This window comes from Nannospalax galili, unplaced genomic scaffold, assembly GCF_000622305.1.
Source record: "Nannospalax galili isolate Female #2095 unplaced genomic scaffold, S.galili_v1.0 scaffold384, whole genome shotgun sequence".
In the NCBI taxonomy this organism is placed as follows: Eukaryota; Metazoa; Chordata; class Mammalia; order Rodentia; family Spalacidae; genus Nannospalax; species Nannospalax galili.
Window position 1 is genome coordinate 2250867 of NW_008352648.1, and position 13887 is coordinate 2264753.

A 13887-nucleotide genomic window follows, 5' to 3' on the forward strand; every position below is an offset into this window, starting at 1 on the left:
AAGACCTTATCACCTACTCTAAGATATATAATGCATTGGTCATTGTATGATGGGATAGTTACATCATGTTAGGTAAAATTATGACCTCAACATTGTTTTCATTTGAAAATTAAGCATGACATTTAGAGATGCTATTGGGTGTCAACTTGACAAGGGGTGGACTTGGGATGGCTAATCCTCGGTGTCAACCTATCTGGATCTGGGATTAACTGAAATGAGAGAGATCTTCTTGATTGGATCATCTGAAGCTGGAAGACACACCCTAAATGGGTGTTACCTTCTCATGGAAGCCCATATAAAAACCATGGCAGAAAACGCCTGGCTTCTTGCTGCTTGCCTTCTCTCTCGCTGGTGAGTTCATCTTGCTGCTGTAGACTGAAGACTAGCTGATCTTTTGGAATTTGTCAGACCTTCAGCGCCAGATTGGTACTACTAGACATCCAGCCTTGTGGACTGAGTGACTATGGATTCTCAGCCTCTCCAGTGTGGTGCGGTCATTGTTGGACTACTTGGACTCTATCCTGTGAGCTAAGCTGATAAATCTCTATACATATTCATTCTACTGGTTCTGTTTCTTTGGAGAACCCTGACTAATACAGAAGTGAAAAACTTAATAAGCCAGTTTCAAACAACAGGAGAAAGCCTCACCACTAGAATGAATGAAATGGAAAACTATCAACACTGGACAATAAAGTTGAAGAATTGGACAGCTCAAGCAAAGATTATGAAAAATTTTAAAAAACACAGGAATGGAATATGCAGGAGCTGTGGCACACCATGAGAAGACCAAATCTGTGCATCGTAGGCATAGAGAAAGGAGAAGAATTTCAGGTTAATGGTATTGACCAGATCTTAAACAGGATTGTAGAAGAGAATTTCCCAAAATTAAGGAAAGTCATTTAAAGAAGATCTGCATCCAGTACTACCACATTTTTCAAAGAAGGGAGAGAAGCAGAGCAAGTACTCTCAAATTCCTTCTGTGAAGCCATCAGCATTCTAATATCAAAACCAGGTAAAGACAAAACCAAAAAAGAAAACTATAGACCCATATCCTTAATGAACATAGATGCAAAAACTCCCAACAAAATACTTGCAAGCCGCATACAGATGTACATCAAAAAGATGATCCACCATGATCAAGTAGGCTTTATTCCAGAGAGGCAGGGATGGTTCAATATACACGTCAATAAACGTCATAAATCATATAAATGGACTCAGACAAAAGTCACATGGTCATCTCAATAGATGTGAAAACAGTTTTGACAAAATTCAACATGCATTCATGATAAAAGACCTAAAGGGAATTGGACTGGAGGAAACATACCTCAACATAATTAAGACTATACAACAAACCCACAACCAACATCATTCTAAATGGAAAAAACTTTAAGTATTCCCATTAAAATCAGGAACCAAACAAGGCTGTTCACTATCTACACTCCTTTTCAATATAGTGCTTGAAACTTTTGCTAGAGCAATAAGACAAGAGAAGAAAAAGTACAAATTGGAAAAGAAGAGGTCAAATTATCCCTTTTTGCAGATGATATAATACTATACCTAAGAGATCCCAAAAAAATTCCACCAGAAAATTCCTGGAACTGTTTGACATTTCCAATAAAATGGCAAGGTACAAAATTAATCTACAAAAATCAGTAGCCTTTCTGTATACCAATAACAAGCAATTGGAGAAAGAGTACAGGAAACCCATTCACAATAGCCATTAATTAATTGATTAATTAATTAATAATTTATCTTGTAATAAACCTGACCAAAAACATCAAAGATCTCTACAGTGAAAATTGTAAATCTTTAAAGAAAGAGATTGAGGAAGACATCAGAAGATGGAAGGACCTCCCATGCTCATGGATTGGAAGAATTAATATTGTGAAAATGACCATCCTACCAAAATCAATACATAGATTCAGTGCAATCCCAATCAAATTCTCTATGACATACTTCACAGAATTAGAAAAAAAAATTCCTAAATTCATATGGAAGCACAAAAGACCCTAGATAACCAAAGCAATCTTGAGCACAGAGCAATCCTGGTTTGAAATCTCTATCAGATCTCAAACTGTATAAAACAGCATGGTACTGGCACAAAAATAGACACATAGATCAATGGAGTATAATTGAGTACATGCAATTTCTGCCACCTGATATTTGACAAAGGTGCCAAGAACACACAATGGAGGAAAGACAGCATCTTCAACAAATGGTGCTGGCAAAACTGGATCTCCACCTGTAGAAGAATGAAATCTGGGTCCTTATCTTTCACCTTGCACAAAAGTCAACTCCAAATGAATCAAAGACCTCAATGTGAAACTTGAAACTGTTAGGAGAAAACATTGGCAGTAACCTACAAGATATAGGTGGAGGAAAGGATTTTCTAAATCAGACACCAGTAGCTCAGAAATTAAGGTCAACAATGAACAAGTAGGACCTCATTAAACTGAAAAGCTTCTGTACAGCAAAAGAAACAATCAAGAAAGTGAAGAGAAAACCTACAGAGTAAGAAAAAATCTTCACCAGTGACACATCTGACAAAGGTTTAACATTCAGAATACATAAAGAATTCAAAAAAACAAAGAATCAAGAAAACAATGAACCAGTTAAAAGATGGGCTAAAGACCCAAACAGTTCTCAAAAGAAGAAAAAATGGCTAAGAAACATCTTAAAAAGTGTTCAACGTCATTAGTAATTAGGGAAATGCAAATTAAAACCACCTTAAATTTTGCCCCAGTCAGACTGGCTAAGATCAAGAGAACAAAAATGATACCAAATGCTGATGAGGATGTGGAGAAAAGGGAATGCTCGTTCACTGCTGGTGGGCATGCAAACTCATGAAACCACTATGGAAAGCAGTATGGAGAACTCTTAAAAATCTAAAAATGAACCTACCATTCCTTGGCATGTACCCAAAGGACTCATCCCACTGCATAGATATTTGTACAACCATGTTTGTTACTGCCAATAGCTAAAAGATAGAAGTAACCTAAGTGCCCCTCAACTGATGAGTAGTCCATGAAAATGTGGTACATTTAAACAATGGAGTTCTACTCAGCAGTAAAGGAAGATGAAATAATGAAATTTGCAGGTAAATGGATGGGTCTGGAAACTGTTATACTAAATGAAGTAACACAGACTTAGAAAAACAAAAGGCATATATTCTCCCTCATTTGTGGATCCTAGAACCAAATCCTTATAAGTGAGTATATATCCTGATGTAACTGCAGGAATCAGGAAAATGGAAGAGAACCAGGGAGATAACGGGAAAGAAGGAACCAAAGAGAGAATAGTAGTAGGAGACAGGTGTTACTAAGGGAGAAATGTGTAAAAGGGGGGTAGTTACATGGGAGGGGTAGGAGGAGGACTATACAAAGAACTATGGGAATAAAGGGGAAGAAGGAATTCAAGAGAGGTGGGATTATAGCAGACAGAAATTATCAAGGGCGAAATGGAGAAAATGGGCATGCTTTAAATGGGGAGGGCAGGGAGGGAGGATAAGACAGGGAGAGAAAGAGGAGAGATAAATAGTGCCTAGCTAGTATAAAAAAAAAAAACAGAGAAAATTATATTAGTCCAAAAACGTACTGAAAATTACACATACAGTATCCCTACATGAGTCCATGAGAATAGTTGAAGACTGTATAACAAGAAACAGTGCCAGACGGGAGAAACCTTCCTTTGAGTCCATTGACCAGGGTAGTCCAAGAAATTTCTAAAATTATACAGGCTATTGGCACAGCCCTTGATTGCCTCCCAGAACTTTATGGTAAGACCCTGTTGCTGAAGACAGGACATACTTTGGACGCAGGATTTGGAGCAACAGAGCTGGAACTGACCTGGAAGGCTCTTCCCCTGAAGGCTAGCTTTCATAGCTTTGCAGAGCACCATGCAAGCTGGTAAGGGAGAACATCAGTCAATGGTCCAACCCTAGTTTCAAGGCCTAAAAACCACATCAGTGACCAGCACAGCAAACAGCATTGGTGCAGTAGTGGCACTTTCGTCTTGGAGGTAATCAACAGCTGCCTAATTGAACTTAAAGCCCACTCAATGGGAAGAAACTCATGTGTGGCGCTGTAAACCTAGCCAGATACCTAGCTGGAAAAGTCATAGATCTTAGAGAAAACTCCAAATCTTTCTCATCCCTAGACAAATGTAATTTCTTACTATGTGCAAAATATGGATCCTTAAATTTATAGACAAGTATCCCAGTCACTACCCATCAAAGAAGCTTCTTTTTCAAGATACAGTGATAATTTCAGAGTTCTACTACTGGTCATACACAGAGATTGTCTGTGAATTGCTCAAGCCTAAGTGGCACATCTCTGATGCATCCTCTACACCTAAGGCTTAAGGAACATAGAACAAGGGATGAAGAGAACAGTAATGCATCTTTCACCCCTCATCAATGAAGCTCCCTCATGGAACAGAGGACCAGGAATACAAAAGGCCATAAATGGCCAAAACACAGAGAATAAGAATCTGCAGAGTGTGGGTCCTTGAACAGGATTCCTACGTTAAAATCCCCCCACCCGGGGCTCGGGGACCATTGCAGAAGAGGGGGCAGAAAGATTGTAAGCCAGGGAGGAGGTGCATGACCATATGGGAATAGTCCTACCAGTGCCTGGGACCGTCTAATACAAACCTGCAGCAATGGTATCAGCATGCAAAAGACCCATACAAACTTAAGCAAAAACTCAGCACAGAACTGTGGAAATGAACAGCAGGCCCCAATCTTAGTTGAAGAACTATTGGTAACTGGTTACTGCTGGGTGAGGAAGAACTGATCTTCTTAAAGAAAGGGACTCTAGATAGGCTGACTAGATCCCAGTGGGATGAACTTGTACTGAGGAAAATCTGGGGACACTAACTTAACATGATATGCCTTAACACAAATGACAGGATGTATGAATTCAAGTAGGGAGGCTATGGGAGGAGGCCAAAGGGGAAGGGGGTATAAAGATGATTTTCCAAATAAAATACACAAACATTCAATTAATTTTTTTAAAATTAGGCATAAACTAAAAGCACAAAAGCAAGCAAACCAATACATCCTTTTAAAAAAAATCTAAAGATAAAAAAGGAGGAAATGTTTGAAATTTAAGGAGAAATGAAGAAAGAACTAAAAAGAATTTGAGAGAAATTAACTAAAATGGAAATAGACAAGACTCCAACTTTGGAGTGACTGGAGAAAAGAAGAGGTTGGTTAGCACTATACCTTGACTCAATGATTTCAGAGATTATAAATTTGCTTTAGAAATAATAATTCATGGGGCTGGAGAGATGTCTCAGTGGTTAAGAGTACTGGCTTCTCTTGTAGAGGACCCAGTTTGGAATCCCAGCCCTCAATGGTGGCTAACAACATTTGTAACTAGTTCCAGGAATCTGACACCCTCTTTTGGCTCCAAAGGTATTGTACAGCACAGGTGCACTTACATACATGACATGAGTCAATACACTTATACACATAAAGTAAAAATAAAAAGTTTTAAAAAGAAATTATAATTATTTAAACCATTTATTCCTGTATTTGTTGTATTTTACAATTAAGAGGTTATGAAACAAAACAAAAACAAACTGGCAAATATTTTCCAAAAAGGAGAAACATTAAAATTTTAATGCATAACTGTGGTAGGACACTTGCCTAGTCAGGTGCCAGGTCCTGGATTCAGACCTCAACACTGAAAATTTTTTAAATTTTATTAAAATTGATAAAAATGCTAATACTCTAGGGGTTGGGGAGATGGCTCAGCTGTTAAGAGCTCTGGCTGCTCTTGCAGAAGACCTAGACTTGAATCCCAGCACTCAAGTGGTGGCTAACAACCATCTAAAACTCCATTTCCAAGGGATCTGATGCCTTCTGTCCTCTTCTGGCATTTCATGACACAAGTGCACTTACATACATGCAGGCAATACACTCATACACACAAAAGTTTTTAAGAATGCTAATACTCTAATAAGGAATTATAGAGGACATATATAAGTGATTTGTATATATTCAAAAGGCTAATAACCATTAAAATATTTAGCTTCACTGCAATGGCCCTTGAAAAGACATCTCTTAAGGAGGAAGGAAAGAGAAACTACAAATTTCATTGATAAATAGCTTTTGAGAAAGATGGAGAGAGGTGATAAACTCCAAGTTTATGTAATACACAGCCTAATAGCTGTTATGAACTCTAAATTTGTGTAAGTACAGTCTATGAGCTGTTATAAGTGAAGTGGCGGGGATAAACCTGCCAGTAAGTGCTGTTCACTCTGATGGGGTTTTCTATTATGTAATCCCAAAGCGAATGCATTATAAAATACTTTGTTTTTATTCATGTTGGATTAGCTTGGTATTTAGTAACTTGGAAAAAATTGTAATTAATTACATTGAATGCTTTCTTGTACTTCACAGCGAGAGACCTACCACCAGTTTGCCTTGATGTTAGACAAAAACAGCGTCTGTCTATGGATGCATTATCATCTGAAGTGAAGGCCCCAGTTCTTCCAGAACCTAACCTTCCTAGCCAGCCCAAAACTATGAAAGACTTTCAGTAAGTTTTCGCTCACTCTTTATATAGACTTAAAGTCAGCTGTAAATCAGTGCTTTACATACTTTAGTATCTGTGTGTATAAACTGAATTGAACTTGTAGATTTTTGTATTAGACAAAAGTCAAGCTATCTCAAGTTGAAAATGAAAATAAATGTGTAAGTAACAGATAAGGGTTAGATATGTTATAGCAAAAGAAAGCAAACAGTAAGAGGAATATGCAAATATGAAAATAGGCCCCAAAAAGTGGTGATAAAATAATGAATTCTGTTAATTAAAAAAAAAAGAAGCAAGATTTCATCTACTCTGTGATCATACTATAAAAGCTATATGACTACTAAAAATGGCTACCTAGCAGCCCTGACGTGGTATGAGAACAGAGACGGTAGAGATGCCAGCTGCAAATTGCAAACTCTCCAGAAGCCGGACGTTGACGGAGAAGAGTGGCCATGAGAAAGAGGGCCTGCCACAGTGATGGGGCATCCCTGTAATTCCGGCACCCAGGAATCAGGCAGGTGGATCACCCCAAGTTTGAGGCCAATCTAGGCTACTGTCTCAAAGAAAAAAACTGGAAGCAAAAACACTTTTTAAAAAATTAGGTAAACGGGAAAGTTGAAGCTGAATTCATATCTTAATTAAGAATCATAAATCTATAAGCTATCTTTCTACAACAGACTTATCTTGTTTTCAGTATTTAAAATTGTATATTTGACGTTTATAAAAAAGAAATTTGTTTTATCTGAATGATGTTTCTGTCTATACGTGGTTGATATATGGGGGTTTATTTTATGTTTGTTCATTTGTTTTCAGGGAAGATGTAGAAAAAGCTAAGTCATCAGGAGATTGGAAAACAGTACATGATTTTTATTTAACAGCATTTGATTCTTTCCCGGAATTAAGTACTGCTTTTAAGGTAATAATATGTAAAAGATGCTTTCATTTACTTTTAGTATTAAATTTTCAAAAAAAAGGACTTTATTTTCTATCCAGTATTGACCCTTAAACAGTGTTTATATTTTAAGATTCATGTATCAAAATATTACATGTGCTATCTTAAATATTGTATTTTACTACTAATTGATGCTTAACTCATTTCACACATCCGTTTTTATTTTTGGTAATTGTCTTAATACCACAATTTTTGTCATCAGACAACAAAACAGTTGAAATTATCAAGAAATAGTATGACTCAAATATTAAGAATAATCCTTAAATTGTTAAACACATTTAACTCTTTAATTTGCAGAAAGATGCCACTGCTTCATTTAATACCATTGAGGACTCTGGAATTAATGCTAAATTTGTAAATGCTGTATATGATGCCTTACTTAATACTGTAAGTATTATGAACACATTCAAGTAATATAATTCTATGTCTCTCAATTTCAGAACCCTTTAAAAAATTTTTTAAAGATTTATCTTTGATTTTTATGCATGTGTGTGTGCTTGTGAGTGTGTGTGTGTGTGTGCGTGTGTGTGTGTGTGTGTGTGTGTGTGTATCTATGTGAGTATATGCTAAGTGTGTGAGGGTGCCCACAGAGGCCTGAAGAGGGCATCAGATCCCCTGGAGCTGGAGTTACAGATGGTTGTAAGCTGCTAATATGGGTGCTAGGAACTGAACTCAGGTCTTCTGGAAGAGTAGCATGTGCTCTTAACTGCTAAGCCATCTCTTCAGCCTCTCTTCTCTATTCCAAATGCAGCCACATGAACATTGTAAAAATCACTTTGTAGCATAATTACATTAGAAATTTTAATATATTTTATGATAAATACAATTGACTTCTCAAAAAATTAAGTCATTCTTTTATCTAACTGACAGAATTAAACAGAAAATATGTTTGCATCCGGTATTTATTTAGAAAGACTTAATATATTGTGTTTGACTTACTCGGGGAAAGGAAGCTATTTGATTATATTGGAATTGTACTAAATGTATAGATCCTCAAATGTGCTTATTTAAATACAAATTTTCACATTCAGTAAGTCCTGAGTAGAAATCAAGAATTTTCATTAGTTTTTAAATATAATTAAATATATAAACTTATTTTCAGATATCAAACCAGCATTGCATACATGGAATAAAACAACATGGCCATGTATATGATTGTCTTTGTGCATTTTTGGTTTAATTTGCTAATATTTTGTTGAGTGCTTTACTTAAGACCGATATTATCTATAATATCTCCCTTTTGTGTGATATCTTTCTTGATTTGGCTATTAGGGTAATGCTAGTCTCACAGAATGAATTGAGAAGTTTTCTCTCTGCTTCAGATTTCTAGAAAAAGTAAAGTATTGCTATCATCTCCTCAAATTTTTGGTAGAATTCACTAGTAAAACCATCTGGGTCTGGAGTTTTACATTTTAGGTTATCATTTACTCAGGCCTTATTCAGATGATCCATTTCTTCTATAACTGTTGATGCCATGTGTCTTTGAGAGATACACCTAGATTTATAGGCATAGAATTGTATATACTAATTCCTTATTTTCCTCTTAATGTCCATATAATCATAATTAATGATCCTTCTTTCTTATTGGGTCTTAGTAATTGGTGTTTTCTTTCTTCCCTTCTTCATTAGTCTGACTAGTAGTTTATCAGTTTTATTGAACTCTTAAAATGACAAGACAGGGGCTAGAGAGATGGCTCAGAGGTTAAGAGCACTGGTTGCTCTTGGCAAGAACCTGGATTTGATTTCTAGCACCCACATGGCAGCTAACAACTGTCCATAACTCCAGTCCCTCTTCTGGCCTCTATGAGCATTGCAGTCATGGGTGCACCTATGGCAAAACACTCACACATGTAAAATAAAAATAAAATTTTAAACATTTGGTTTTGTTGATTTTCTGTAATAGTTCTGTTTTCATTTCATTGATTTCTGTTCTAGCTCCTATTATGCATTCTGCTTGCTAAAGATTTGATTTGTTTTAGTTTTCTATTATGGAAGCTTAATTGGTTTGGGGTTTTATTCAGTGTTACATGTTTCCCTCTAATGACTCCTTTTACCGTATCTCAAAAATTTTAATAAATCATATATATATATATATATTTTTTTTTTTAAAAAGCTAAAGAAGACAGGTATATGACCTAGCAGTTGTGCCTTTTTGCATTTACCCCAATGAGTTAAAAACTTACATCCAGTTTTCTCTCTGACTCTCGGTTTCTCTCTTGGCTTCCTGGCTGCCAGGAGGTAAACAGCTTTTCTCCATGCCCTTATACCATAATGGTTCTGCCTTGCCATGGTCCTAAAGGGAATGGAGACTAAAACTTCCAAAGCCATAAAGAAACTGAAATGTGCCTAAAGTCATTTAATAAATCAAAATTCAAACTCAGAACTTGTTCAGTTCTTGCAATTTTAATCTCTTTCAGAAGCATAACTAACTTTCTAATAGATTGAAGCACAGTCTCAAAGCAATGCACTTTCCTTTCGGTAGTTGGAATCATGCTACTGAAATTAAGCAGATATTTATATAGGGTGAAAGGGCTGAAAATAAATTACTGTCAAATGCCCACTCATAAATGAGATATCTGTATCACCACCTCAGAGACTTGGGAACATCACAGAAAAAGGGAGAGAAGAATATAAAGGCTTGGGCTGGAGAGATGGCTCAGCAGTTAAGAGCACTGATTGTTCTTGCGGAGAACCTAGGTCTCTCACTAACAACCACCTATAACTCCAGTTCCAGGGATCCAGCACCCCCTTTTGGCCTCCACAGGCATTTACTCAGGGAGTACATGCGCACACATATGTGTTTGAAACACTCAAACACATAAAATAAAAATAAGCGAACTAAAAATTTTAAATGCAAAAGCTGGAGGAATGAAGGGTAGGTGACGCACAGGCTTCCAGCTTCCAGGCATGACATGTCTGCTGCACTCTTAACCTTAAGCCGCTGTGACTACCTACACAAGATCTGCAAGAGAATGAACCTGTTGACATTGTCATGGAAGGGAGGGACTCATAGGGACCCACACCTCCCTGAGGATTTATACACAGTTAATGGGTGATGGGGTGTAGCCTCTGGTAAAGTGCCTGTGTTCCTATAAGCAAATCCTCACTGTGGTCCTGTAAGTGATCCTAATGAAATTCATTGGGTCACACACATAAAAAGATATGAAAGTAGAAAGGGGACTTGGGAAAATGAAGGCAATCTGCAGGAGCGTGGAGGGGAGCAAGAGAGGTTACCGGAGGAAGGGTAAATAGGATTGAAACACATGAGTATGTATGAACATGTCTTCATGAAACCCATTACTATGCATAACTAATATATGCTAATAAAAACATTGTTTCCCAAAAAAAAGAAGGATGTCTTCTTTCTCTGTAGAAGGTAACTCCTCCTCCAGGCCAAGGCATGAACTGTTGGGGAAAACCAAGAGGTAGAAAAGCCATGGACTTCAGATTCAAATTCCTGCTCCATAATTTTCTAAAACTGATGTGGCCCAAGAGAAATCTGCCTTAGCGTCATGGCAGCCCAGACCAGAGCAGAGCCCATGGCACAACCATCGGGAAGTACTCAGCCATGCAGGGAGAGAAGGAACCTCTTCACATATTCTGGGCTTTGGCTGCCCCTGTCCCACTGAAGCACCAGTGGCCAGATAGCCTAAATCCATTCGATATGACATCATCAGATCAAAACTGTGTGAAAAGATGCCCTAGAAAAACTACTAACTAAGGCATAAGATTCAGCAGTGGCAGAAGAGAGTGGAATTGGAGAAGTGGATGTGGAGTCTTGCTTCTGTGAACATTGCTTCAAATTCGCTTTCAAAGATTCTGAAAACGCTGAATACTCTTGTCTGATTCATCTAGGTTCCTTTCTAGGTTCAGCAAAGCCAGTGAAATTCTAGGCTTTAAAATAAAATCTTATAAAAGTACAATTAAGTTTTAATTGTTATGAAACAAATCTAACTTTCCAGGAGGGGGAACGAGCCCTTACATGCCACTCAGCATCTACTATGACAAGATCCATGCTCATAAAGACCAAGCATAAAGGAAAATTCTCAAGATTCACTCTTGATTCCAGTACTCTTGCCACCTTCTACTTTTTCACCGTGCAATGTTTTACTTTGAAATTATACTTCAACAGAACCATTGTGATGTACTTTCATGTGCAAGTTAACTGTAACCTGTTCTCTAAGGGAAGGCTAACATTTAAATACCCTATTCTGAGAATCTGCCCTGCAGAAGTGGTTAACCAATAGATGAAATCACAATCAACATCTTCAAGACTTAACCATTTTAAATATAATTAAATAAACCTACATAAGGGAGTGAGGGATGTCAAAAGTGGTTCCTGTTGAGTGAATGAGTATTTGGGTTAATGGATAGTGTCAAAGAAACCACAAATCATCACCTAAATGAAAGAGAACCATCTGCCAAGCTCCCCTTTCCTGATACAGATGGTTCAAGCTTGCAGTCTAGGCCTCTGTATTGATTCTGCATTCCTCCATGTCACAGATCACGCTGTGCCTGAGCCAGCAAATCTACCATGAGAGTATATTTGCCCTAAATTCAGTTAAGTCTTTTATGGAAATGCTGAGCAGAGAAGGTAAAGACTGGGGCTCCCTGGCCCTACTACAGACCAAGTTTAAGGTTACTTTGAGAATTCCTGTGATTAAATGTCCTAGTATTGTCAAAGGGGAAAAAGTATGTTCACCTTAAAACCTGAACACAGATTCATGGAGCAGTTTTATAATTGCTCAAAATTAGGAGCAACTTACATGTACAGAAGGTAAATGGGAAAACTGTTACCCATACTGTGGGGTGCTATTCAGCAGTACACAGAAATGGGCTACCGAGCCACAAAATGACATGGGAAGCTGAGCATTGTGGCACATGCCTTTAATCCCAGTACTTGAGAGGCAGAGGCAGGCAGATCTCTGTAAGTCCCAGGCCAGCTAGGGCTATATAATGAGACCTTGTCTAAAAAAACAGATGTGTAAGACCCTAAATATATATTGCTAAGTAAAAGAAACTAGTCTTACTATGTAATTGATTTCAGCAATGTGGCATTTTGGGAAAGACAGTTAAAAAAAACCCAGGAGCTTGGGAGCGAAAAGAAGGAGGGTGAAGCATGGGCTTTTTAAGTAGAGAAACAATTGTTTGTGGTCCATGATGGTGATGCACAGCATTATGCATTGTCAGAAGTCATAGAACTTTACAACAAAAAGTAAATCCTAACGTAAACTATGTACCTTAGTTAAAAATAATGTATTAAATATTGACTCATTAATTATAACAAATGTACCACACTAATGCATGATATTAATAAGAAAAGCCATGTAACGAAAAGGGAGGTTGTATATAGAAACTGTATTTTGCACAACTTTTCTATAAGTCTAAGACTTCTATAAATACTAAATTGTGTTACAAATAAAACAGTGCATACATGTCACCAGATCTAGTTCAGCTCAGTGACCAAATCTTAAACAATTTAGCTGTTAAAATTTGCAGGTAAATGGATGGATGTAGAAACTGTTAAACTAAGTGAAGTATCACAGACTCTGAAAAACAAACAACATATGTCCTCCCTGATATATGGCTCCTAGCACCAAATCCTTTTACATTCCAGATCCTTTTAATAAGATGATGCTATACAGCAGTCCCTTCTGCATGAAATAACTACCATCATCATGACTTTGGCTGAGCCTGATTGCTAAACATAGTCACAATTGGGCTTGTTGACAGTTGTGCTCATTCATTAAAGGAGAGCCAAAGCAGGGTTACTGGACCCTCACCTGGGTATCCAGCCACGTTTCCCAGCCAACTAGTCCAGCCTTGGAAGACAAAAGAAAAATGAGGAAGAACCCAATAGAGGGATGCTTTTGGAAGCCCTTGTCTAGAAACTCCAGTGGACTCTCATATGAACATTTGAAAATTGCCCTGTTCTGACTTTTTTCTAATTCCCTGTCTAGAATTTGTAATGCTAATTATTCTTGCCTTTACTCCTCCTTCACATCTCCCATTCATGATTCAAGGACTTTCTTCTCCCCTTAGAGACAAGAGTTATGCAATTTTGGAGTCTTATAGATAGATCCACTGAGGGGGTACTCCAGTTGCTCACCCTGCATCCCTGTTCAACATGGAAGAAGCCACAGCGGTCTGCGTCCTGATTCCCTATCCACAATTTGGGTAACCTCTTCAGAGGATGGCGTGATAAGAGCAGGAAGTAGGAATTGGCTAGGCAGTTAGGGTAAAAAGACTCCAAAGAAATGTAGCCAGTTTCTGGGCTAAAAGTCAAAATGTCCTTGGGCCTGTTAACAACATACTCTGTTCCAAAGGCCAAAAATGTCAAAAGCTCTTGGGAGCTTGTATCTAATCCTTAAAAGATTTTAGGGTTACCTCTTCAGA

The 13887-nt window shown here is 37.6% G+C and overlaps 1 protein-coding gene across 13 annotated transcripts in view; it reads left to right on the forward strand.

Annotated features, from left to right (window-relative positions):
• Hectd2 (HECT domain E3 ubiquitin protein ligase 2) overlaps positions 1-13887 on the forward strand; it is a 406920-nt gene that overhangs the window by 365896 nt on the left and 27137 nt on the right. For all 13 annotated transcript variants that reach the window (XR_003846515.1, XM_029554335.1, XM_029554338.1 and 10 more), the window contains 3 exons: positions 6407-6545; positions 7353-7455; positions 7789-7878. Coding sequence is in view for 12 of the 13 variants with exons in the window: in XM_029554335.1 (XP_029410195.1) it covers positions 6407-6545; positions 7353-7455; positions 7789-7878 (332 nt within the window). In the remaining variant the exon portion in view is untranslated. The remainder of the gene's footprint in view (positions 1-6406; positions 6546-7352; positions 7456-7788; positions 7879-13887) is intronic.